We start from the raw sequence: 27,948 nt of genomic DNA, 5'->3' as shown, positions 1-27,948 counted from the left end.
GACGAGTCAATATTTCAAATAGTTTTTGGACAAAACAGCCGTCGTGTTCTCTGGACCAAAGAGGAAAAGGACCATCCAAGCTGTTATCAGCGCCAGGTCCAAAAGCCAGCATCTGCCCTGGTATGGGGGTGTGTCAGTGCCCATGACATGGATAACTTGCACATCTGTGAGGGCAGCATTAATGCAGAAAGATATGTACACACTTTAGAGCAACATATGCTGCCATACAGAGCAGGACAACAGCTGAAGAATGGATGAATGGGGGAAAATTCCACTTGCTAAACTTAACTGGTGTCTTCAGTTAAGTGTTATAAAAGGGTTATTATAAGTGTTATTAAAAGAAAAGGTGATGTTACACAGCAGTAAACTGTCAACTGTCCCAACTTTTTTGGAGTATGTTGTAGTCATCAGATTTGAAATGAGTGTATCTTTTCAAAAACAAATTAAATTCACAAAGTGAAACATCAAATAATGTGTTAATAACGTGTTTTCAATATAGTACAAGGTGAACTGAATTTTCAAATGACACTTTTTGTTAGTTTTTTTGCATTTTCCATACTGTCCCAACTTTTTTGGAATTGGGGTTGTAAATAGGCAACTTGACCTAAATCTTAATGAAATACAACAGTTGTAATTATTATATATGTAACAAACAACAAAACAACTAATTTGTGGATACTGAGGACCAAGTGGCTTTTTGTCAAGCACAAAATTTCTATTTTAACTAGTGTATAAATCTACACCAGTGGTGAGACATGCTCCATCCATTCTGCTGTATTTTACCCCACTAAAATATATAAACAATAATATTATTTTAATAAAATTGATTTATATAAGAATCAGCAGTATCAATGCTGTTAGGATAACAATAACTTTCTCAATCAAAGATTCAGCTTTTACGGGGTCAGCTCACTATGACGAGTTATGTCATTGTCCTTCTCGCTCTCCTCTGTGTTTCTCCCTGTGCTCCAGGTGCACAGCTCACCCAGCCTGCCTGTTCACTTCCTGCTATACCCAGACCGGCTTCACCTTTCACTTGGCCCTTCAATTGTGCACTTGACTCGCACACCACCGACCTGAGTTTGAATCCCGTCCTCGACAGGTGCACCCCATCATGCTCCTCTCCCGCACTCTCCTATTCACCCTTACCTTAAATAAAATCCGTTTAACCTTCAATATTTGTGTCTGTGTCCTGCTTCTAGGTCCCCTTGTTCCTGTGGTCTTAACAAAATGATCTGGCCAATATGGACCCACAGAACCAGCTTCCCTGCGCTCAGCTCTGTCGAGCAGAGATGCGCTTCTCAGACAGCAAACCCAACAGCTCTGTGAACGCCCTGAGAACAGCCACACCAGAGCAAGCCAGCTAGAGACAGCTCACCAGACAGCTGCTAAACTACATCTCAGGCCAGCTCCTCTAGATGTTTCCTAGTCCCCTGCCCAGCCAGCCCGTACCTGCAGCAGTTCCAGTACCGCTTTTACCAGCTCCCCTTGCAGAAGAATTCAGGAGGGTCAGGGGGTACGTAATCGACTCTTAATCCTCCAGCAAGGAAGCTGAAGTGTCTAGTGTCTGGGCTATAACTTTTAGTCAGTCATAGCTGGGCCCGATGCCATGTGCCGCCTCTGGGAATTCTTTGAGGAGGGGGTGCCAATCCTGGCTAGAGCCATCTCCCACCATCCCTACTCTGCTGAGGAGGTCGCCCTGCCTCCATGCTCTGCTGGGGACTTCGCCTTGCCTCCCTGCTCCACTGGAGACGTCACCTTGCCTCCTTGCTCCACTGCTCAAGCTTGCTTCAATGCTCCTGGCTCCACTGCTCAACCCACTCTCCTGCTCTGTCTTACTCCCCCCTCCCTGTGGCACACCGTCAGAGCAGCCCACTGATGATTTGAGTTTGAATCCTCCCCTCCCACACTCTCCTATTCACTCATACCTTAAATTAATCTCATTTAACCTCCAACATTTGTGTCTGTGTTCTGCTTCTGGGTGCCCTCGTTACTGTGGTTAAAAATGCATATATAAAACTGTACATACTTTAGAGTATGAAATTTGTTTTTTGATGTTGAAGCTGGTGTGATGCAGCTTATACTGTATAGATTTCAGGGACATGACTTTAATTCTCCTGCAACATACAGACAAGCCAGAGATAGCAGGCCTGCACATGGCTGCATATATAAGATGCAGATTAGTTGTCATGATTACACAATACAGAAGAGCAAAAAAATGAAAGCATCGGTGCCATATACCAATAGCTTATGTTCGTTGAGGACATTACCATTTCACATATGGGTTTATAGTTACACCTCGGATCGGAGGAAGGTTCTTGCAGTCTCTGACCCAGATGTGAATTTCACCTGAGCCTAGGACTGATTTTGCTGGAAACGAGAGACAAGGGAAACACATGGAATAAAAGAAATGCCACATTAACACCAATAAAATAATCCTAGCAATACACGTACATTAATACTGTTTTTCTTTAATCTTCACATCTGCACACTGTAATGATTTATAATTCCACTATCTGGTGTCATGCAGAAGACAAAGGTTTCCCTTTTGAGTTTGGTTCCACTTAAAGTTTTCCTTGTCACTGTCTCTGGCTTGCTCATAAGCTGCATTGTGACAGTGACTAAATGAAAATAAAACTGAATTTAATTGCATGAATCTATTTACAACAGGGGTTCTCTATATAATGTAGTCTGTGGGGAACCCCTACTAGACAAGGGAGTTTTCTTATTCAATTTTAAAAAGGTTTGAAAGTTGGCCTAAAGGATTTATAAAATGACAGAGAGTAAATGTGTGGACAGGGTGTGGCTTGCATTGACTGGATTTAAAATGTTAAGAAATTACAGAAGTCATAGTAAAGTCATCAGCTCTTACAGAGGGAGATGTGAGGTAAGAACCGTACGGCCAGTCTCATTTCGCCTCTATCATCTATGGGCAGAATGCTACTCCTGGTCTGAAAAGAGAGATGTTGAAATGCCTAATACAAATCTTTATTACAACAGATTAATCCAACACCTCAAATTTCTTAAATGGAAATATAATTATTTTTAGATACAAATATACAGTGGGGTCCAAAATCTGAGAGCACATTAAAATCATGGATTTTTTCAGTTAAAACTGCATATAAACAGAAAGATTTAGAGTTTTGGAAAATGTAAATTTTAAAGTGCTTTTAAAGTCGGACACTTAAATATAATGTATACAGTGAATTCCTAATAATCAAAAGAGTCATAATATACCCTTGGTTTGAGGGATAAGCAGTTAATCCGAGGGTTTCCAAAGTCCCACTTGAAAAGTTCAATCTCTGTCTCTCCCAGGAAGCTGTTGCGACCAAATGTGTCATTGTGCCAAACAGACAGGTTAAGGATCTGGGTTTTTAGGTAATCCATTTGAACTCTATACTGTATGAGATTAAAAAAAGAAATTAAAATATACTGGTTAAAATGTATAACTATGTTTATATGTATAAATATATATGTAACTATGTTTTTATTGTTTGGACTGTAATTTAACTCCACCACAAATAAATATCCTAGGGCAGTTAATGTACGTACAGTATTACATGTCTAAGTTATTTTATAATCTTTACCCTTAGAATCTCATTATATGTTGGGTTCAAGGTCTTCTTTTTCACTGATGTTTTTCTTTTTCCCAAATGGGCGGTGTCAGGTATAAGATAACTTTTAACATACCTAAAACAAGAGCAAGTATGAGTAAGCATCTATATTTGATCAAATATACACTCACTGCCTACTATTAGGAACACCTGTACATCTGCTCATGCATGCAATTATCCAATCAGTCAATCATTTGTCAGCAGCACAATGCTAAATCTCATGCAGATACAATTCAAGAGTGTAAAGATCTTGTTGATGAGAGAGGTCAGAGAAGAATGGCAAGACTAGTTAAGATGTCAGGAAGGCTATGGTAGCTCAAATGACCAGTCTTTGTAGCTGTGGTGAACAGAACAACATGTTGAACCTTGAGGCAGTTGGGTTACAACAGCAGAAGACCACATCGGGTTCCATGCCTGTCAGTCAAGAACAGGAGTCTGAGCCTGCAGTGGGTACAGGCTCACCTATACTGGACAGTTGAAGATTGGACAAGGTCGCCTAATATTTTTGAGTTAGAGTGACTATTTGAGTTATAGTAGCCTTCTTGTCAAATAGTCACTTTTTACAACCATGGTGAACAGAAAAGCATCTTAGAACACACAACACATCGAACCTTGAGGATCACTGAAACTGGAAAGGTGAAGATTGGAAAAAGATTAGATGACCTTGTCCGATCTTCAACTGTCCAGTTTAGGTGAGCTTTAACCTCTCTCATCTACAATCGTTTCCACCACAGAACTGCTGCTCACTGGATGTTTTTTTTGTTTTTCACAAACAGACTGTTGTACATGTGACAGCTGTGTGTAAAAATCCAAGGAGACCAGCAGTACCCATCTGACACAAACAATCATGCCATGGTCAGTGAGTCACTCAGTCACATTTTTTCCCATTCTGATGTTTGCTCTGGACATTAACTGAAGCTCTTGACTTGTATCTGCATTATTTTATTCATTTCACTGCTGTCACATGGTTGGCTGATTTGATAATTGTATGAATGAGCAGGGCTAAAAGTGTTCTTATTTAAGTGACAATATATCACACAGACAAACAGGCTGAGGTAGTACAAATATTCTAGACTACGCACGGGTCAGATCGATTCCTCTTCACATCTACTGCAGCCAGATTTTGGCACTGAACTACAAAGATGTGGAACTCCCTCAACTTCTGGACATAGTTGATTGAAAACTGGATGGTCCCTTGAACGTTAACATTTGCAAAGTCTGCACTGGAAATGCTCATTATGCTCCCGCTCATCTGTGGGTGTCAAACACATGCTGAAGCACTGAAGGGCAGGACAATTAGTAGTAGTAGTAGTATTAGATTATGATAGTGCATTATGATAGTGACAGATAATTGGTGATATCCTACAGAGACTGTCACCAGAAAATCTTCTAATATAAAACTTATTTAAATTTGACATCAAGCAAATTCATTACATCAACATACCGAAGAGACTGTGGACGTTCGCAAGTTGCTGTTAAGTTTAGCTTGGGGGCTGCTGTTCTTCCAGTGCTTGCCACTGTGGGAGCTGCACTCTGAGTCACTCACATCTCCATCATTCTAGATAATATATATATATATATATATATATATATATATATATATATATATATATATATATATATATATATATATAAAATAAGTATTGTTGATCAATATTAAATACAGCAGTACTGTTATTGCTCAATTCTGTAAATGAACCCTCTAACAAATCTCAGATTGTTACCAGATATATCTCAGATATAACATATAATTCTGCTGTTTTACAATTCTGTAGGTTTTGATAAATCATGACATTTAATGACCTGATTAATGAAAATATTTTGGGGAAAAATAAGGCAGGGAACTCCTTATTTTTTTTTAATTGTCCAAAAGAAGAAAGATTACATTGACTAAACATTTCATATAATCATACTGTACCTCATTCTCCAGGAAAGAAGGAACAGATTTGCTGATTTTCCTCAAGTGCTCCTTATCTGAGAAGGAAGATGAGGATGGTGATGGAGTGCTGGAGACTGTATAGATACATTTTATACATACATTGTATGTATAAAAGAAAACATAAAAAAGAACATCGGATGGTTATCTGTTTTATCCTTTTATATTCTCAGAACTTCAAATGCTAAAACCTTTTTTTAAAAATTTGTGCAGGTAGAAAGCTTCATACGTGCGTAGCTGCTAGGCATGAAGTCATCCACGTGTTTACTTTTTCTAGTTTGTCCTGTGGAAGATCGGACCACAACAGCACATATTAAAATGCCGAGCGTATTCTGTGATGCACAATGAAACATTTTACCCACCATACAGACAAAAGAGGTATACTGTAACATTACTACAGGAGGAGATTTATAGAGTCATGAAAATGTAAAGAAGACATGTAGTTACAGATTGTGAGAAAATATTACAGATATACAGATACTGCATTGTAATCTTTTGGCAGATATTTCAAAAGATCAGCTTAATTACATCTACCAAAGGAATTCCCACATGACTCATAATTTGTGCCACAATGAATACAACTAATGCTCACTTGGTACTGCAGTAATGTCTTCGAGGCTTTTATGGTATACAGGTCTAGTGGCCGCCCGTCTCAGCACTTCCTGAACTAGGCTCCCCTCAGTGACTGCTACACATGTGAAACAGATTGACTTACAATACATTTATCTCATTTATTCAACTGAGCCATTGAGAGTGAAAGGCCTTGCTCAAGGGCCTAGCAGTGGCAGCTTGGTGGTGCTGGGATTTGAACTCAAGACATTCTGATCAAGTCCAATGTCTTAACCACTGTGCTACCACCACCCCATGCAGTTCCATAAAACAAGATCAAACCTAAAAGAAGTATCTATCAACATAAAAAGCATACTACAAAGCTGGAGCAAAGACACAACCCCCTCCCATTACAAAAATTAATGGGTGGGTCTGACTCATGGTTTGAGGGTACAAGCACAAGTGTTTAAAAATTGCTGCCAGTTTGTAGCACGAACATCTGGGTTATGCATGTAACCCTGTTCCCTGAGAAGGGGATCAGACGTTGAGTGAGCTTCACTTTGTGGGAAGCGCCCTGACGCGTGACCGGTATCTGAAGCTTGTGTAACATCATGCCTGTTTATAGGTCTGCCGTGATCAGGTGATGTGGCAATTAAGCACGTCGCATGATATAAAAATGGCACCTGTGAACGCACTGTCAGGCTCTATTATCTGAAGCGAAGACGCAATTCACAGGCATGCCCCAGTATGACAAAGCTACGCAAGGTCTCGTTCCCTGCTCAGGGAACAGGGTTACATTCCTAACCCAGATGTTCCCTTTCGAAGGGAACTCACCGTTGCGTGAGCTCCACGCTGTGGGAATGAGAATACCCACTCCATCATACCGAGAGTATAGCCTGTTCAAAAAGATCCGAGCCCGAGGGTCACTGCAAGACACTTGAGCCCAAGGTGGAATGTATATCCATGCTGTAATATCGAATGAATGTGTGCGGCATAGACCACCCCACCTCAACACACACACATCCTGTAAGGGTACCCCTTTGAACAAAGCCTTCAAGGAGGTGGCCCCCCGTGTAATGAGCCCTTATGCCCAGAGGCATAGCAAGACCGAAATGGCAGTCACAGCTGGCCGAAATGGCAGTCACGTAGACCCTGATAGTAGAAGGGGCCAACCCTGCTGAGAAATGTTCTTGTAAGAACTCCAGGACTGCAGCTATTGCGCAGTTTACTGGGTCTAGCTGACGTTCCTCACACCATGAGACAAAAAGTAGCCACTTGAGCGCATTCAATTTCTTCGTGGATGGTGGTGCTCTAGCATTCAACATGGTCTCTGCAACCTCAGCTGCGAGACCAGAATCTATGAGCTGGTGCCAGACCCACAGTTTCCATAGTTCCAGCTGAGGGTGATAAATCAGCCCTCCGGCTTGAGACAGTAGATCCCTGCGGATGGGAATCTCCCAAGGAATGCCATCTAGCAGGGATATTATCTCTGAGAACTACACTTGAGCTGGACAATAAGGTGCTACTATCAGAAGACATGGGCGGTCTTGGCAAACTCTCGCCAGTACTTGTGGGAGCAGAGTGAATGGGAAAAGCGTACAGAAGTGACCTTGGCCACATGTGCACCATGGTATCCAGCCCCAATGGTGTGGGAGTAGTGAGGGTGAACCAAAACGGACTGTGTGCTGTCTCCTCGGAGTCGAACACATGCCGAACCTCCGCCATATGGACTCCACCACTTGTAGATGGAGCCTCCAATCCCCGGGCCTCAGCCCCTGCCTCGACAGGATGTCTGCCCACACATTCCTTTTGCCCAGAATGTACATTGCACTCACTGATAAAAACTTTTCCTCTGCACAGAGAAGAATTAGTTGTGCCTGTCTGAACAGGGGGCGTGAAAGTAACCTTCCCTGGTGGTTGATATATGAGACCACCGCTGTGTTGTCTGTCACAACTAACACATTGTGACCTCTCAGTTGAAGAAGAAAGAATTTCAGTGCTAGAAATACAGCCGGCATCTCTAGGCAATTTATATGCCACTCCAGAGACTGTGAGCTGGACAGCCATCTAAGACTGTGCCCCAGCCCATGAGGGAGGCATCTGTCATTACTGTCTTGCGATAAGGAGACACCCCTAGAGTGTGACTCGAAGGTAGAAACCCAAACTCCAAATTCTCAAATCATGTAGACACTGATTACTCTCAGAGGTTTCATCATTTATGACAAAACCCCTGACCTTTCAGCCAACACTGAAACGGTCTCATGTGCAACAGGCCCAACGGTATGATGTTGGCTGCTGGTGTTATAAGCCCCAACAGTCTCTCATAGAGACTGGATGGGATGTCCAGATCAAGCTTTATCTTGCTCAATGTTGATAGGATTGAGCCAACGCATGTTGGGTATAGAAACACCCTTATCATAGTATAATCCCATATAACCCCTAGAAAATTGTCCTCTGCACTGGAGAAAGCACTTTTCCCTGGACCCAGTTCCCTGGATCATGCTAGAATTAAATAGTCATCCATAGTTTATAGCTGGGTATAAAGAGGGTATAAAGCTAGCCCGAAGGGAAGAACCCAATATTGCCTCCAAACGCAAACCTCAGGAATTTTGTGTGATGGGGCGATATTTCTATGTGGAAATATGCGTCTTTTAGATCTATTGTCACAAACCAGTCTGCAAACTGAATCTGTGGAACAATAAGTTTGAGCATCAGCATCTTGAACCTGTATGTCCGAAGAGTACAATTCAGATGATGCAGATCTAAAATTGGCTGCATACTCCCATCTTTTTTGCAGACCAGGAGATAATGGCTGTAAAAACCTCCCTCCCTCAGAGAATGGGGTACATCTTCTATGGCCCCTTTGTCCAAGAGGGATCTTACTTCCTGCACTAACGTCGGGCTCTGCTCTGTGCTGACTACTGTGGTGAGCACACCTCTGAACCAGGGGGTCGAGCTCTGAACTGGACCTGGTAACCCTTTTCTATGGTAGATAGAACTCATGGAGGCACATTTGGCAGTAGTTTCCACACTGACAGATGGTCTTTTAGTGATGTTAGCTCTTCCACATTCTGTTGGAGGGAAAGCATCAGATTTCCATTGCCCTGTGACAGCACACTGACCAGGGGACAACCTCATGATACAACCCCTGATACATCCCTCCGTGGCCCTTCAGGACCACTCCTTCTTTGTCTGCTTGGCCTTTATGATCATTCTCAGATAAGGCCTATTAGCAGGCAGCGACTGTGGCCGCCCAGTCCCCCTGGCTCTCTGGAGGGAGGTGGGCCGCCACACTCACCTTCTGTGCCTTTCTCTCACTAGCACTGGCGAACTCAATACAACAGGGAAGGAACTGGCTGAATGCTGCCGTATGTCAAGCTCACTCAGCAGGTCTGCTTGGTAGGCCTGTAACACTGCCATTGTATGCAGTGACCAACAAGCGAGACCCGCTGCCGCATAGGTCTTGCCCATCAACACCAATGTGGCCTTAAATGGCTTGGAAGGCAAAGCCACCCCCCCTAAATTACCAGAAATCGATGGAGAGAGGTAGCTCACAAGCGCCTCCTCCACCTTTGGCATAGCTAAATAGCCATGCTGTTCATTTCCCATGATGGCCGAATAATCCGATGTCGCGGCGTTATAAATACGGCTAGTGTATTGTTTTCCCCAGAAGCGTGATATTTCATCATGCACTTCTGGAAAAAAGGGGAGCCCTTCTGGCTCCTCGAGGATTTTTTTTTTGGCTTACCACTGCGGAAGGAGGAGTCGTGACCCAAGCTCCAAAATCCAGCAGAGATCAAGATCCATACGAGATGAAACTGAAACCCAAGTCCCTTCATCCGAGAAGAGAGCGAGCCATGAGCAGAGCTGCCTAATTTTAAGGCCTTCACAATGTACACAGTCAGACCTCTCGAGGGCTGCCTTGGTGTGCTCCACCCCTAGACATTTTACACTGAAATTCTGTCCGTTCCCCCTGTGATGAAACGGGAGCAAGGCGTGAGACACTTCCTGAATTCTCTCTCACTCATACTTTTCTCTCTTTTTTTAAAGGGACAGAAAAGTAGATTTTTCTTTCTTTTTTTAAAAAAAAGATAGAGAGGAAATTAAGAGTCTTTGCGCGTATTACACAAATGACCGCCATGCAGTCTCGCTGAAGATAATAAGGCTGACAGCACAGTTCACGTGACACGATTAATTGCCATGTCACCTGATCACGGCAGGCCTATAAATAGGCATGATGTTACACAAGCTTCAGATCTGGTCATGCGCGAGGGCATTTCCAACAGCGTGAAGCTCATGCTATGTTGAAAGGGAACAACAAATTGCATGCCATGTGATATCCATTCACAGCTGTCAAATTCTTTGAGCTGGTAAAAATGTGAATTATGGGGAAAAGTATTTAATTTTAAATATCCCCCTAAACTTAACAACATTAAAATGTAATATTTTTGAGAACATTTAATATGATTTTTATATAATACACTGCAACACTCAGCCCACTCACAAGGCCTTCATATGGGCTAAAATGTAATGTTTATAACCCAGTAAAGTGTCTTTATTTTAGACGGGGTGAGTTTTGCAGCTTTTTCCTAACAATTCAATTTGGATTTTGAGTTACACTTCACCTGCAGCTGTTTAAAGCAACTACTTTGTCTTTTTATGAACATTAAACATTCTATTAGTAAAGTTTTGGAAACAAGAAAAAAATGTCTCACAGTTCTCACAGTTCCCACTTGCCCCAGAGAAGGAATCAACTCTGATTAAGGTCTCAGGATTGACCTCTTCACCAGCATGTGCACTAGGTCGCAGTCCCATGCTCCCTCTGCTGGTACAAAGTTCTGCAGAGTCTAGGGGAGTGTCAGCTTGCTCAGGAGAGCACCTCACGCTACCTGTCTGAAATGAGGTGCAGACTAATTCACTTATCTGCTCTTTAACTTGGGGAGAAATGTGCTTGCTTCTGTTTTCTGTGATTCCCAGGTAATGCTGGTAGTCTCGTGGAACAAAAGACCTGGCAAGTGGTTGAGAATCAGAATCCTCAGAAGTGCTTTTGTCAATGGCTTTATGCTTACTCTTGGTGATTTCTGGAGACTTTTTCACCTCTAAATTAGCTTCTGGTGTTTTTGTGGATGGTACCACTGTACTTTCTGTTGTATGTCCAAGCTGTGGGAGGAGTGTCTCAGATATTTTCTTGGACTGCAAGGGTAAATCTTGATCTTGACTTTCCATGTTTATTGCAAACATGCTGGTGGCACGTCGAAGTGAATTTACTCTTCCTTTGCCACTACCTCTAGTGTGCTGCAGTGATTCTTTATTGAGCATCCCTGGAGATTTACGAGATGCTGGATCTTTTGGAGATAACTGTGAGCCACTATTTGGCTGAGGACAATGGGATGATCTCAGAACAGCTGGCTCAGCTGGAGAGATGTACAAGTTAGCTGTGGTACCAGTATCAGGATGTTTGACAACAGTTTTCTCTTTTAAAGGTGATTGGAGCCCTCTGTCTGTCTTTGGAGGCATAGCATTTTCACTATCATTTCCAAACCCTTTATCTGACTGGTTTGGGCAAACATTTTGACTCAAAGAGTGCTTTGCATCCATTAGTTCATGATGAGTTACCTTTTCATGAGTTTTTCCATGACTAACTTCATGACTTAATGGGTTTTGAATTTTGTTTTCAAAATTGGATGACTGTTTGCTAGTTCCTGCCCAGAAGTCACGGAGCATCTTGAACTGTACTCTGTTCATACCTTCTCCTGTGACTGCCTTCTCTATTCTGTCTCGTAGTGGAAGAACTGTAAAATTCGCAGTTTCTGCCTCTGATTCTTTGCCAATGGATCTAAGATCATATTCTGATTTGGTGAACCTTTTATTCAGCTTTGTAGATGTCACAGATGAGTTTGTGTCATTTGCTGCTGTTGATTTCATACATATCTTTGATTGCAATTTCTCTCTTTCCCAGAATGATTTGAGCTCTTTTATCCTTTCTGCCCTGATGTCTTGTTGCTGCCTGCTTTGCTTTGCTAATGGGAGAGGATTTTGTTGCTGTGAGTGAACACCAGATGTTGGTGGAGGTTTTAGCTGTGAATCTTTTTCCTCTGTCTTTACTTTTTGGTCTAGTACTGCTGCAGTCGTACGTCCTTCCTCACTACTATTAACATTTTCTCCAACATTTTCATTGCTGTGGTCTCCTATCTGGAGCCCAAAGTCTAGTGAAGATAAGGATTTTTGGCCCAAAAGTTTCGTACCATCTTTGTCTGAGGTGGTTCTCAGAGCCATTATATCTTTCATTTGATTTATATTACTCATTGGTGCTTGCATATCTTTTGCTTTATCTCTGACACTAGCTTCTTTTTTATTTAAATGTTCATAGGTGATGTCATCAGCTTGTATCTCATCTACATTAGAAATGTCCTTTAGCTGTGATTGTTCCTTGTTCTCAAGTACAGAATATTTTGGAATAATGTCAACTTTGGTTGGTTCCTCTTCATACTCAGTCACCTTCCTGACAGCATTATTTTGGTCAAGATTTTCCTTTTCAGAATTTATGTTTGGTTTACTCACTAGCATCCTTGATACCTCAGTGGTACCTCTATCACACAGTGACCTCAAATCGGCAATTTCTGGTGAATGACTCTCCTCAAGGTCTGCCAGTTCATGTTGAGTGGGTTTACTGTCTGGAATTCCTGTCTTGTCAGCATTTCTGCTTTCTTCTTTTTTGCTAACTGTCTCTAGCACTTTCTCTTTTGGACTTGTTTTTTGAGGGTCTAACAGTCTATTAGAGGTGTCCTGTGGTGATCTGTGGCTGAATAGAGTGGATGATCCCATGGCAGGAAGTGCTTCCCTGTTCAGTGGCTTAGTCTGAACAATTAGATCCTTAACATTCTGAGAATTTATAGAAGGCTCTTTCTTATCCACATTCAGCTCTACTGCTAAATCTCTCTCTTTGAAAAATATATCATTCATCATAGCAGTATCCTCATCCCTATGTCTTGGAATGATCAAGTAAACATTGTTCTCTGGTTTGGGTCTTGAATTGATCTCATCTTCGATGTCAATGTCCTCTATATTGATATCATCCTCAGTGTTTTGCATAATGTCCTCACAGTCATGTTGATCACTGCTGTCTGAGCTCCTGCTGAACCATTCTAGAACTTTAGCAATGGAGTCTCCCTGTCCTTCAGAGGCTTTGTGAGAATGGCAATTCACCATGAGAGGATCTTTGCAATCCACTGTTTTCATGTTTGTGTCTCTAGTTATCTTTTTATTGAATGGACGTGGCCTGTAGTCACTTTCATGTGCCACAGGTGAAGCATCAGTCTTATTGGTGGCATTAGTTGGGTTGCTGGCTTCATATACAAATTGAGCTGAAAAAATGCAATATATTATTGATTAAAAAAGAAATAAAAACTATGATACATTTTGGTTAATATAAAACAACAATTTATCAACCATAGATTGTGTGTGAAAACCAGTGTTGATGATGCTACTTTGCAACTGATACTTGTGATTTGAAGTACCTGTAACTAAACTACAGCTGAACTACATTTTAACAAGTACCTAGTTACACTACAAGCTACTAGAAACGTAGCTAACTTCACTACAGCTACTTTCTCAAACTGAGGAAAATCAACTGACATTTTCATTTCATTGTACAGCTTTTTTACTGCACAAAATAAAAATTTTGACACACCTTACAGGGTATGCCAAAGAGATTTTGATTTTCTGTTTGTAAACCACACTTAGTAAGAAGCAGTTAACATTAAATAAATGTAAAACAACAAACGTCAAAAAAGGAACAGACACCCAAAAGGATCAATCCACTACTCTGTTCAGTTAGTTTCTGGTTATATCTAACTATCTAAGTAGTTAAGATTAATGGGCATAAGGTAATTCATATAATATTGAATTAATTAGTGGCATTTGGTGCAATATGTTAATAATGCTTGACATCTTTGCTTGTTATTTCATACTGGCTGACATTAGCTATTAGGCAGAAAATACTACTTTTAGTATCACCCAAATGCTATCACTCCTGATCACCCTCATAACTTAACTAGCTAGTTAATCAACAACAATAACAATAACATAACAAGCTGTCCACCTTTATGTGATTTACCTTAAATCGGTGCTTAAAGTCTTGAATGTCGACAGTATTCTCATTTTCCCTTTGCATAGGTTAAAAAAAAACCATGCATGTTCACATGCATGAACATTAATATGGCCATGGATGTTTGACAGTCTTGGTTTCATTACTAAAAGAATCTATCCTACGGTGCACACACTGATTATAATTACATAAGTATTGAACTTGGATCAACAATAGTTTGAACACTGCGATTTGTTTAATTCATAAAAGCTAGTAGGCTGATTACCTGTAGCTAACTTCTCCCCAATACTGGTGAAGACACCTTCTAATAACACATCTAATAACCAATTTTTGAAAACAGAATAATATAGTTGCTCATACCTGTGTTGTTCAAAGGATGGGCCCCTTTTTCTTCTGTCTTTTCATGTTCCTTCGTGGATGTCTTACTGTCGTCTTTCTCCAGGTTCTTAGGTAAGATTTCAATGGTAGTGCTCTCATTTAATGGCTTGGCTAACAGGGATTCAAATGGTGACCAGAGCCTTGTTCTAGGATTGGACAGAGGTTCTTTCATTACACCATCAGCTATATTTTGTTTTTCTGTTTCTGCAGAGACTGACCAATTTAAACTATTTTCACATTTTTGCTTTGTATGCAGTATGTCTGTTGTTTTTTCTTCATCATTTGACTGTGTGCTAGAACTCAGACTCAGTCGTGGCTGAATTTTTGGCTTCTCTTGAGCTGTCTGTGTTGGATTATTTAACAGCAATGAGGATCGGACTGGCAGTCGTGACTTTGGAAAGGTAGACTTCAGTGGTGAAGTGGGCTTCAATGCTTCTTTGTCTTTTAAATTGAGAGAAGACTCTTCTATCCTCTCCTGGGTTATTGCATTCTCTTCAAGAATTTGTTCAGGACCAGTCTTTGTGGAAAACCTACTGAGGGATTTCAGTGGTTGAGGTAGCTGGCTTTTGATGTTGGAGTCATTGGAGCTGCAGCTGGAACTGTGTTTGAGGATACTTTTTGGTGGAAGGGATCTGATTTCTGAGTTTGTAGACATGCTCTGAGTGGACAGAGTAGACCTGCTGTCTGAGCTTGTAGACATGCTCTGGGTGGACACAGGGGACTTGTTGCTGGAGCTTGTAGACACACTTTGTGTGGATACAGAAGAACTTGTAGACACACTCTGGGTGGAGGTAGAGCTGGTGCTGTCCGCAACTGAGTTCTCGAGCTTAAAAAGCTTCGTTCTTTTTTTTGGCACAGGTTTTTGACGAGGGGCTGTTTCTTGTAAAATATCATCCACTTTGGTCTTGGCTTCTATTTCTGATCCTTCATGAGTCTCTAGTGAAGGTAGCACTTCTGCTGGAGAGGTATGCAAGTAAATATAAGTAAACCACCACTAATTGAAACAGTCATACTTAATAACTTACATCCATGAACCAGGTTCTAACCAAGTAACTTTATTTATACACTCACTGAGACACTTTATTAGGAACACATGGACACCAGCTCATTCATGCAATTATCTAATCAGCCAATCATGTGGCAGCAACGCAGTACATAAAATCATTCAGATACAGGTCAACGCTTCATTTAATGTTCACCTCAGAACATCAGAAGAAAGAAAAAATTTAATCTTAGTGATTCTGACTGTGTCATGGTTACTGATGCCAGACAGGCTGGTTTGAATATTGTAGAAACTCCTGGGATTTTCACACACAAAGGTTTACACAGAATGGTGAAAAAAACCAAAGGACATCCAGTGAGAAGAGGTTCTGCAGGTCACCTGGTCTTTTTCAATTGCCCAGTTTTAATGAGCCTATGCCCAATGTAAACTCAGATTCCTGTTCTGGGCTGACAGGAGTGGGAACCTGGTGTGGTGTTCTATTGTAACCGAAGGTTTGATGTTTGTCCATAATTTAATACTTTTATGCTCATCATGGATGTAAAGAGTGGTCATTTGCATTACCATAGTCCTCTTGCTAGCTCAAACCAGTCTGGCTATTCTTTTCTGACCTCTCTATCAAGGCGATTCTGCCCACAGAATTAACACTCACTGGATGTTTTTTGTTTTTTGCACCACTGTGTAAACTCTAGAGACTGTTGGGCATGAAAATCCTAGGAGATCAGCAGTTTCTGAAATACTTAAACCAGCCCATCTGGCAACAAGAACCATGCTACTGAGATCACATTTTTCCTTCATTCTGAAATTTAATGTGAACATTAACTGAAGCCCTTGACCTGATTCATGATTTTCTGCATTGTGCTGCAGCCACATGATTACAGTAGCTAAATGGACAATTCTATGAATGAGTAGGTATACGGGTGTTCCTAATCAAGTGGTTGGTGAGTGTATATGTATACACAAAGCTGCCAGTTTATTAGGTACACAAAGTGCACAAAGAAAGCATTTTCTAATGTGACTGGAAAGTCTAGTAAATATTCTATGAATTTCAGGAAATACATTTGCACTTCAAAAGTGGATGTGCTCAAAATGGCCAAATGTCTGCATTTGATTATTTTAATGAAGGTTGTATTTTTAATGAACATGTCTGCATATTAAGATATTTATTTATGCATCTATCTTGATAACCTTTATGTTATAATATAAAGATTGTAGTCATTGGTGAATTGGATGAGTCACACTTCTTGCTGACTACTGATGAAGTGTTGGAAAAGCTCAGTTGATAGGGTATGGTATTGTATGGCTCACAATAAAAATTCTTCTCATTGGCAAATATAATTATATTTCTTGTTGACAAATTATGATGTGTTCATTAATTTATCGTTGGTGATTGTTAGGTGATATTTAAGACTTTGTGTGATTTTTATGCACTGATGATGGTCTAGTCAACTGAAACTTAATGTCCAATTAAATGTCCACTTTTTCTATGATACTTGGCCATTAACTTTTGGATTGTATGGTTTTTAGCTGGAACTTATTAAATTACTAAGAAATATGCACCCAGTCAGTGCACAAACCGTTGGCCACCACAAGGCCACCACAAGGCAAATCACATCTGAATTCAAAACTGGAGTGCCTAGCATCCCAGAAACCTAGGTGCATGAGTTCTGAGTTCTTTTCCTTATGATATTTGCAGAAAGAAGTAAACACAATCATTTCTACATTGTACATTTTTCCTGTACAACATATCCAGCATCTTGGTAGATCCAAGCGTATGTAAATTCATGCTGTTCTAAAAGTCAAATGAGGTCAAACAAGCTACTAGATAGGTATACCTAATAAACTGGCAACACCATGTTTTTCACATAGTTGATAATAAGGTATGAAACCTGTACCTGGTGGATTCTTAAGTTCAGGCACTGAGCCTCCATTAGTTGGATCAAAGTCTAGATCAAGTGGCACATTATTAAATGGATTGTGTCTTTGCTGGAAACAAAAGAAGAAAAAGTAAGAGTAGAGCAAGATTTTATTAAGAATGGTGTATATTATTAAAAATTCTCTATAGAACATGTTGATCTTCCAATGAAGTAAAAAGCTAAATGTGTCAAATCAACAATAAATAAAATTTTACAAAAGAGGCTGATTTGTTTCAATGCTTACAAAATAGTCAGTGGAAAAATATAGCTTCATAGTGAACAGTAAGCAGTTTGCCTACCCTGTTTACTCTTTCTTGCTGAGTGTCTGTTCGTCTCCTGTTACTTACACAAAGAGAAGTAGTGTGAATATGCAAATCATTGGGGTTGATTTATTATTTTTTTAAACCTTTCCTTGACTTGTTCAGATTTCTTGCTACAATTTCTTTTATGGTCTTTAACTGTATCATTTAAAGATAAAACATGTGAATGTCTGTTTGGAATTCTGTTGTAGAAAACAATTTGTGACAAAATTAATGTTCATTTCTAAAATGATTTAGAAAAAAATAAGTATTCTAAAGGTATTGCCATACTTGTCCATATCTGGAGAGGAGTGTCTTTAAATTCCATGCTTTTTGAAGTAATACTCCTTGTATGCACATGAACCTTGGATTACATTATATACACTATATGGCCAAAAGTTTGTGGACACCTGACCATCACACCCACATTTAGGCCTTCCCAAACTGTTATGTCCTTTTATGCTGTAGTATTACAATTTCCCTTCACTGGAATTAATGGGCCTCAACATATTCCAGCATGGCAATGCCCCCTGTTCAGAAAGCAAGGCTCATGAAACATACTGAGGTGCTTAAAAGTTTGTGAATCCTTTAGAGTTTTCTATATATCTGCATTTATAATATAATATAACCTAAAAGTCCTAAAAGTAGATGAATCCTTCCACATCATTTCTGTTGGATTAAGTTCAAGACTTTGACTTGGCCATTCCAAAACATTACATTTATTCTACTTTAACCATTCTTTGGTAGAACGTCTTGTGTGCTTGGCGTTGTTGTCTTGCTGCATGACCCACTTTCTCTTGCGATTCAGATCACATACAGATGTCCTCATATTTTCCTGGTATAATTCAGAATAATCCAGACCTTCTCACCTGACATCAGTGCCTGACATCACTAATGCTCTTGTGGCTGAATGGACAAATCTCCATATAGTGGAAGACAAAGCATTCCCAGAAGAGTGTAGGTTATTACAACAGCAAGGGTGGACTAAATCTGGAATGGGATGTTCAAAAATGACATATGGATGTGATGGTCAGGCGTCCACAAACATTTGGCCATATAGTGTACATGTAAATTAAGATTCAACGTCAAGTGCCAAACTGAGTCAGAATGCCTTCATTCAGACAAAACTATACTTGGAAAAATATCATATTAACCCATATTTTAAAAAAAAAAAAAAAAAGAAGAAAAAAAGAGACTTATTTAATGTTCATTCAAGTAATCAAGAATCAAACTGTGGATTCAAAATTGTCAGCTGTATGTAGTTCTAGATGTTTACCTCAAATATCTTTTCACTAAATCTAATATCCTGATCAGTGCAGTTTTATTTACATGCATAGCAATAAAAAAGAGGCTTTTAAGACTAAGGTCTACTGACACCATGTTATGCAAACGCCTCTGTTGACTCTTGTTTGAGTCATACGGTAATTCGAATCACAAGATTTCCACACCTCAAAAACACACATGAACAAAGTAGGAGAGGAGGGAGCTACTCAAACAGCAATTTCTTACATTGCACAAAATTCTCTGGCATGAGGAAAGGGTATAACTTTAAATTCCACTTTAACTAACAAATACAGAGTGCTGGCAAGTATATTAGCTGGACTAATCTCTACAAGCAGTGGATGATCCATACTATATGAACTTGTTGTTCATAATGCCCTTAATGGTTTTTTTGTTTTTTCTTTTTTAAACTAACAGTGCCAAATTAAGCAGACAAGGTAGGACTGAAGTAGGAAAAACTTTTCTGATTTCTGGAAGATTGTTTATCACCTTTCCTTTAGATGGTCTGTTGATTTTGGTTGTGGTGTCAAGAGATCGTTATTAGTTTTACTGGGTTGCTCTCTCCATGACTGTGTCAAAAACTCTAAAGAGAAGACAAACGTTATTGCAGATAAGGTTACATTTGTGTCTGTTTGTAACTGTTTACTCCAGCACAGAACTTATTTCTGGGTGTTTAATGCTATGAAACTCACCTAATGTCATGGGTTTCTTCTGTTTCATGGAAGCCATGATGATATCTGAGCCGTGAATTCTGTCCTGGTGTCTCTGAGACTTTGCCTCATAAAACCACTCCCCTGTGATGTACTTCAATTTGCCCTCCTCAGGGCCTTGCTTTTGCAAATGCCTAATATGCAAATAGAAAATAAGTAAAAACAGTTTGAAGATGTCAACACAGTCAGGTGAGCCCAAGAAATGCTTGCAATTATTACTGGAATTTTGTTTGCTTTGTGCATGGAAGTCATTATGCAATCCATCTAACTCTAACAAGCTCTTCTGCCTGACTGACATTTGGGTCAAGACCTTGACATCTTGTCTCCGTATATGGGAATAAACCTTAAAGTTTAATACAATATATTTTTAATTGCTCACAAATTTACAAAGGCTTAACAGTTATTTGTGTACTACAAGTTAGGTAAGGACAAATACCACACATTCCAAGAGCCACAAATTTGTTTACTTCATCAGCATTAGAACAGAAAACATATTATCTCATTCTGAATGTCACAAAAAGGCATGGTTTTAACTTTTTCTTCAAAATTAAATACAAAGTGAGATTTTCTGTTTGGCACGTTATTTATTAATGCATAGTTTTAGTATATACTGTTCATCATTAACTGATGGAAATAGTTAGCCACTTGCAGCGGTTCTCCTATTTCAGTGTACAACCTCAATTCCGCAAAAGTTGGGACAGTATGGAAAATGCAAAAAAAAGACTCATTTTAAGATTCAATTCACCCTGTACTATATTGAAAACACATTATTAAAACATTATTTGATGTTTTACTTTGTGAATTTAATTTATTTTTGAAAATATACACTCATTTCAAATCTGATGACTACAACACACTCCAAAAAAGTTGGGACAGTTGACCGTTTACCCCTGTGTAACATCACCTTTTCTTTTAATAACACTTATTAGGCATTTGGGTGCTGATTAAGTTTAGAATTTTCCCCCATTCATCCATTATGCATTTCTTCAGCTGTGCAACTGTACAGGGCCTTCGTTGCCTTATTTTGCACTTCATAATGCGCCACACATTCTCAATCGGAGACAGGTCAGGACTGCAGGCAAGCCATGCTACCACCCGCACTCTCTGCTTACGCAACCATGCGCTTGTAATTTGGGCAGAATGTGGTTTGACGTTGTCCTGCTCTGGATGGCAGCACATGTTGCTCCAAAGTGTGTACATATCTTTCTGCATTAATGCTGCCCTCACAGATGTGCAAGTTACCCATGCCATGGGCACTGACACGCCCACATACCATTAGAGATGCTGGTTTTTGGGCCTGATGCTGATAACAGCTTGGATGGTCTTTTTCCTCTTTGTCCCGGAGAACACTGTTTCGTCCAAAAACTATTTGAAATGTTGACTCGTCTGACCACAAAACATGATTCCACTGCGCTACTGTCCATCTCAGATGAAACAAGTTGGCGATGTTTCTGGACTGTGTTGATGTATGGCTTCTGTTTTGCATAGTAAAGCCTTAACTTGCATCTGTGGATACAGCGGCGAATGGTGTTGGCTGATAATTTGACCGGATTCCTTGAATCTTTTAATTATATTGTGCACTTTAGAAGGTGAAATGTCAAAATCCTACTGATTTGTCTTTGGGGAATGTTGTTCTCAAAGTGTTATTCGCTGATGTATCTGTTGGCAGATTGGCGAGCCTTGACCCATCCTTGCTCTTGAAGGACTAGGCCTTTTTTTGGAGGCTCCTTATATACTGTGATGAGACAGTTGCCTCATCTGTTTCACATCACCTTCTTATTTCAACTTGTCACATCGCAATTAGTCCAGATTGCCCCCGTCCCAACTTTTTTGGAACGTGTTGCATGCATCAATTTCAAAATAAACCTTGCAGTTGACTGGGTAAAACATCAAATACTTTATATGTTTTTGGTTTAAATACAAGTCAACGACCATTTACAAATCATTCCCCTTTGTTTTTATTAGCATTTGTCAATAAATCAGAGAAGGAACTTGGAACTACAGTTCCCAGCAGCCACTGCATCACATTCACATGACCACCTGCACCTGAATCACCCTGTTAATTGAGCACTCATGTATATAGCCACAGTTTGCACTGCAATCTTTGTCTTAAGTTTGTCTTTCTTTGCCTTTGCCTTTGCCTTTTTCTGTAGCCATGTTTTGTTCTTTAGTTTATATTTAATCTTTGCCACAGTGTTCTGCCTCATAGTCATAGTGTCTTTATATTTTGGTTTGGTTAATTATTAGACTTTATAATTCTGCACTTGTATCCGTCTCAACCTCCTTATCGTGACAGCATTTACCATACTGTCCCAAATTTTTCAGAATTGGGGTTGTACAAAAATAAATATTGAGACATATAACATAAAATTCCATTAAACTGAACACAAGCAATTCCCATCTGCTCTTGAGCCTCCTGAATGACTAACATTATTGACACTGTCTGAGACAATTATGTTTGCTTAATAAAGATAGAGAACAGCTTGTCACGACAGAAAAATTACATTCAACTACAGCATTATTACTTGTTGCCCCAGAGGTACCATGTTTCCGAACTTAAGGTCTTAATTTAATTGTAAAAACAAAATTCTTAAACTAAAAAAAGAGTAATATCTATGAATTGTTAATTATTAACTATTTTTAAATAATTGAAAATGAAAATTAAAACTGATTTTCTCTTAACTACAGTGACATTCCTTTAACTCAACACAATCATAAAACTGACTGTATGACATGGTCCAAAAGTTATTTTAAAAAGGTCGTAACACAAAATGTTATGCAAAAAGTGAGCGATAGCAGTAAATCAAAGCAATTTGATTCAAATCATGCATCTGGACATGGCCAGTAGAATAGATTCTCAATTTAAGGGAAACTATTCTGGTCATGTGAAATGGGCAGGGCAATTATTCCACAAGGGTAGACTTAATCCTTTTATCCATGATTGAGCAAAGCAAAGAAATCACCTAGTTGTGGCCAGTTTCTGCATTCCTCCTTTTATGTCCATATTCTTCCATTACATGTGCAGTCTGTTTAGTACTGGCTTTTCAATATGGTTCACTTAGTAACAAAGTAGAGAACCACTTCTGGTTCACCCATATGGGCATTTTAGCACCATGTGAATGTTTTTCATGTAAAGCCGAAGGTAATGTAATTAGCCGACTCACCCTGAAGCAGTCCTGTGAGTGATAAGAGGTAGAGATCAGACCGAGCTTTATTACATTACAAGACAAACATCAGTTTTTTTCACTTTGGCTTGTTCTGCTCAAGAGAGCAAAACGTTTTGTTTAGGATCTAATTATGTTCAATATCGCTAAGGGGGACTTACTTGACTCGTTCTTCCTCTGCCTTCTTCAGCTCCGCGTCCCTCTGTAACACCGCCATAATCGCCTCCTGCTCCTCCTCAGTCAGGTAGCTCAGGTCTATCATGATAATCAGTTCAGTACTAAATCTTCCTAACGTTCTTCACGCTTATGTGGAAAACAATGATGTCCTCTCTGGAAGGCACTAGTGCTTGTACTGTAGTTTGTTTCCAGTTCTGGCCTTTAAAATCCTTCATCACACACTACTGTACAGCACCATCTACAAAACACAAAGCCAGAATAGGTAAGATTCAACACTGTCCTGAACCCCTGACCAACTGGTCAGACAACCTTTTTAACAACAGATAAATGTAATGATTATTCAGCCTCTTGGCCACCAGAAAGCACATGACTGAATCTTAATGCAATTCAAACTGTATATTCAATTGACAACAAGACACAAGACACGTCATGTGATGTCATCACAACATGCATTCAGCCAAAGCCCGCTTTGACTCACATGTGCCAAAACATAAGTACAGCAAAAATATCTCATTTACCAGCAAATCTTGTACAGACTGATTTTTACATATACGATATAACAAATATACATTAGCACAATATATTTAAATATGCACCAGCAGTCCATACAGTATAGAACTTAAAGCCATGATGTGCAAGGTCTACCTTTCTATTTTCAATGACCCCTGAGTAGTACCATCTATTACCTAATTTTTAAGATTGACTTTTTGAAACAAGTTAGGACTCACTAAAAATGTTTTAATGAGTTACACCTGCTTCAGATAATAAAACATTCCATGAGCCACAACCCAACACCTAACATTCAGAACTAAAGTACGTCTCATGTCTGTTAGCTGAACAAATATTTGTGCAACGATGACAAAGATGATATTTGCTCAGTTTTACAGCATGATCAAACAGAACAGCAATATAATGAAAAAGAAAACATATTATATGTGTATATGTATGTACTACGGCACATGTTTTAAAGAGTGGTTGTTGCTTAATGACTGAGGACGTGTGACTTTTCCCCCACTGTGAATGCAGTGAATGCATCGCTTTGCTAATGAGAACTTTGAGTATACATTCATCATTCCAAATACATTAGAGGTCTGACAGGTCACAATAGCAAAGTTTGTTTGCTATAGGTTGCTCTGCACATTCCACAGGGAAGGTTTGTTTTATTTATTTATTTTATTGTACCTTAGATTTCTGATGACTGTTTTTGGTATTTTGGTATTCAATAGAGCCAACAATAGGTTAATAAATACTAATTTAATTAGTAAATTAATTAGTAAAGACTTGCACCTTAATTCTCACATACACAGCACCTTATCTTTTTGAGCCCTACACCCCTGCACGGACTCAGGCATAGACTAAGGTCCACCAATTTTGGTCTGTTGGTGGTATCTATAGATCAGACTGACATTAATGACGGGCATACCACTGAGTGCTATAGAAATAGGCACTATATAAATGGAATTCATTATCTTCAGACAAAGAAATATAACATAATACTTTAATTACAGCAACAAAAAACAATTTCATTGGATTTAGTGTGATTGAAATCAGAAGAAAATTGAGAACGAAAAACCCAACTCTCAGCTTGAGTACAAATCATGGGACCATGTTTCCCTCCATATTTGATATTTTACCACTCAGTCATGACTTTCCGTCTGGACAAATTAGATTTAATACAATAAACCAAAATGTATTGACTGAAGGCCATTACATTGTGTTATAAAACATGGATCTCTATATCTCTAAGAAGTTAAAGCTGAAGACAGTGTGAAGGTAATAATTCACTTAAGCTAGTTTGCTGTAATAAGTGATATAATTGGATACAAGCAAAACATTTTGAGTATTTATGGCTTAGCATGCACCTGTAATTACATTTCACTAACACATTAATGAGGTTTATTTCTGGGCTTTGATGCTTCTGTCCTTTATTTCCCAGAAAATCAGCTTCAGTACATAAAAATGTTATTGATGGCATAAACACATCACATGTCTGACATATAAAGGGATAAATAAAACTTTCTCTGTACTCTACCTAGAAAGGACAAAAAAAGTTTTGGTGCATATATCATTACAAAAAACATTGTAATGGTTAATGCATAATAATGGCTGTTTATGAATTATAATGACTTCTTTATACTTATTCTTCTATGTCAAATATTTTGTGTGTGGACATTTTTTAGAGAAGATACGATTGGGATTATGGTGGAGTATATCTTGAAGCAATGGCAGAGAAGACTGACAGACCAACACGTTCCGATGTTTAACAAAGATAATAATAAGAAAATAAAGTCTGAAGCAGAAAATGGTATACAGAAAGTATGCAGTATACAGAAAGAAATGGGAAGGTACATAAACATCAGTATCAGTTTTCATTGCTAGAGAGGCCTGAGAAGGAAACTGAATACCGAGGCTGAGCTTGCTTTGCTTCTGGTAGACAGGTAATTATTCTGGTTGGTAGGTTCAGGAGCCTGATACACTCATGCCAGTGCAACAGCCGCTAACATGCCACTATCATGACAGTGTCACTGCTATATTGACAAAGGTCGACCTGTAAATAATATTAGGTCAGACATATTGTATTAGCTGGTTCTTTGGAAGTGTCTTTATCTTGATGGATGGGGTAAAGAGAGAATGAAATACTGTGAATGGCACCAGAGGGACTATAGTCACTAAATGTATATAAATGTGTACAAAGTGACCTATATGGGAGATTTACTTGATAAAATGCAATGTAGTGTAGACTGCTGTAAGTTGAAGCTAGAGCTTCAACTTACAGCAACTTCAATTTACAAAAGCCCTCAAATATCTGCTAATCTGGTAAAGTTACTTCCTCACAGGATCAGGTTACTGTCTGTGTGGTGTTTCACATATTCTCTGTTTCTGAGAAAGAAAATTGCCCTAGTGTGAATAAATGCAAGCGTGTGAGAATGTGTATATGATACTGTGCCATAGACTTCAGACTAGGATGGACACACCACTCCCCTTATCAGTATAAAACAATTTTTGAAGATTAGCTACCTCCATAATATCAGGACTTGCTCTTTAAAGCTTTACAGTTCTGTAACTTAGCTAACTCCTAGCCTAGCTAGCTAATAAAGTTAGCATAGAAGACAAAACTTCTTTTACACTGTAATAAAAGCAATCTGATTAAACAACTGTATTCATCAATAACATTTCATCAATGACTCGTGTAAATTTTTCTTGTTCAAGGGAAGCAAGTTTGGTGTTCGGTTTGATTCGTCTCATGACTTTCATGGATCTCTATCATTCAAACACAGTACCTAAACTAACATGTTTTACATGCTGCTTTGTGATTCCAGTGATTCCTACTAGGGAAAAGAAGGCCTTGTGCCCAATGTTCTTAGGACAGACTCTAACTAGGATATAGATGAATGAATGAATTGAAATTAATTAAAATTCCACAAAAGATTTTTGAAAATCAATTTCTTGTATTAAATCGCAATTATTACCTGTCCTGTAATGTATTTGTATTTACATGAGTAAGTCCGACAGGTAATAATACACTACACGGCTAAAGGTTAACAACTTAACATCATAACCCTCATAACAGATCTGGGCCTTCCCCAAACTGTTACCCTAACTGCCATAAAGTTAGAAGCACACATTTCTCTAGAATGTCTTTGTATGCTTAGGAATAAGATAAGATAAGTTCACTGGAACTAAGCAGCCTAGTCCAAACCTGTTCCAGCATGACAATGCCTCTGTGCATAATGCAAGGTCCTTAAAGATGTGGTTTGCCAAGGTTGGAGTGGAAGAAGTAAAGTGGCCTGCACAGATCCCTGACCTCAACCCCGCTGAACATTTCTGGGCACAATGAAGGCTGTTATAGAAGCAAGGAGGGACCATTATGCCATAATTAATGCCCAATGTGCAACAGGTCAGGTGTCTACATACTTTTTGCCATATAGTGTATATTAAATTTTTTGTATTAATTTTTTTATTTCAATTCCTCTGGGGTCTCCAGCTCTTCCCACATCCCAAAAACATACTGATAGGTGGACTGGCTGCACTAAATTGCCCTAGATGTGAATGAAATTTTGAATGAGTGTGCATGGTGCCCTGTGATTGACTGGTGTCCCATTCACACCCAGTATTCCCAGAATACGCTCTAAATCCATCCAGGATAAAGTGTTTACTGAAGAGGAATGAGAATTTGTTTATAAATTGTGGTTAAAGAATTATTTAAATGACCTTTTCAGGCTTTTTTGTTAAGAATCTCTTAAAATTTGTGTGGAAAATTGAACGTTTATTTAAACGGTCCCTTAATCTCTAACAGGCAAAACTGTTTCATACGCTCTGAAGTGGTCTGTTACAAATGCAACATGAAGCAAAAATAAATGCATGTAGGCACTAGAGTGGATTCTGTGGAAAAAGTATACATAAATAAAAATTACTGAATTGTTCGCGTTCTCTATTGCAAATTGCGGAGCATAAAACCACAGGGGCGGAGCTAATTTTAGGGGAAACAAATAGGCTGAAAAATGTCTGCAGCCTGCAGAACGGGACAGGGCTGCACTTTTGGGTGGGCCTACATCTTTCGCTCTGCCCATAATGTTAGGGATTAGGGTTGACATCATTACATTGCCACTAACCAATAAGACCAGTTATGGGTGGAGCAACACTTGTAGCCCCACCCAAAAGTGCAGCCCCGCTCCGTCTGCAGGCTTCACCCAGGACCTTCTCAAAGAAGTTGCCAATGAAATATTGAATGGAATTCTGGGTCTTGAGAGAGTCATATCATTTGACTCAGTTAACCAATAAGAACTGACTCTTTTGACCCCCAAACAGTTTAATAA

General features: G+C 39.3%; 1 protein-coding gene across 7 annotated transcripts in view; it reads right to left on the bottom strand.

Moving 5' to 3' along the window:
- Positions 1-27,948, bottom strand: part of sytl2b (synaptotagmin-like 2b) — a 32,272-nt gene that overhangs the window by 2,956 nt on the left and 1,368 nt on the right. The window contains exons 2-17 of one of the 7 annotated variants that reach the window (XM_053646902.1): positions 23,116-23,369; positions 19,773-19,924; positions 19,570-19,663; positions 17,800-17,842; positions 17,480-17,570; positions 14,567-15,541; positions 10,815-13,463; positions 6,143-6,238; positions 5,780-5,833; positions 5,533-5,588; positions 5,059-5,172; positions 4,697-4,866; positions 3,588-3,690; positions 3,238-3,399; positions 2,873-2,951; positions 2,271-2,370 (exon numbers count right to left, since the gene is read on the bottom strand). In XM_053646902.1, coding sequence (XP_053502877.1) covers positions 2,271-2,370; positions 2,873-2,951; positions 3,238-3,399; positions 3,588-3,690; positions 4,697-4,866; positions 5,059-5,172; positions 5,533-5,588; positions 5,780-5,833; positions 6,143-6,238; positions 10,815-13,463; positions 14,567-15,541; positions 17,480-17,570; positions 17,800-17,842; positions 19,570-19,663; positions 19,773-19,924; positions 23,116-23,216 — 5,039 coding nt within the window. In that variant the 5' untranslated portion in view covers positions 23,217-23,369. Of the gene's footprint in view, positions 1-2,270; positions 2,371-2,872; positions 2,952-3,237; positions 3,400-3,587; positions 3,691-4,696; positions 4,867-5,058; positions 5,173-5,532; positions 5,628-5,779; positions 5,834-6,142; positions 6,239-10,814; positions 13,464-14,566; positions 15,542-17,479; positions 17,571-17,799; positions 17,843-19,569; positions 19,664-19,772; positions 19,925-23,115; positions 25,028-27,948 lie in introns of those variants that run through there. The other 6 variants (XM_053646898.1, XM_053646900.1, XM_053646901.1 and 3 more) reach the window with 6 other exon arrangements.

This window comes from Ictalurus furcatus, chromosome 17 (genome assembly GCF_023375685.1).
Source record: "Ictalurus furcatus strain D&B chromosome 17, Billie_1.0, whole genome shotgun sequence".
NCBI classification, from domain to species: domain Eukaryota; kingdom Metazoa; phylum Chordata; class Actinopteri; order Siluriformes; family Ictaluridae; genus Ictalurus; species Ictalurus furcatus.
This window is presented reverse-complemented; position numbering and strand designations above follow the sequence as displayed.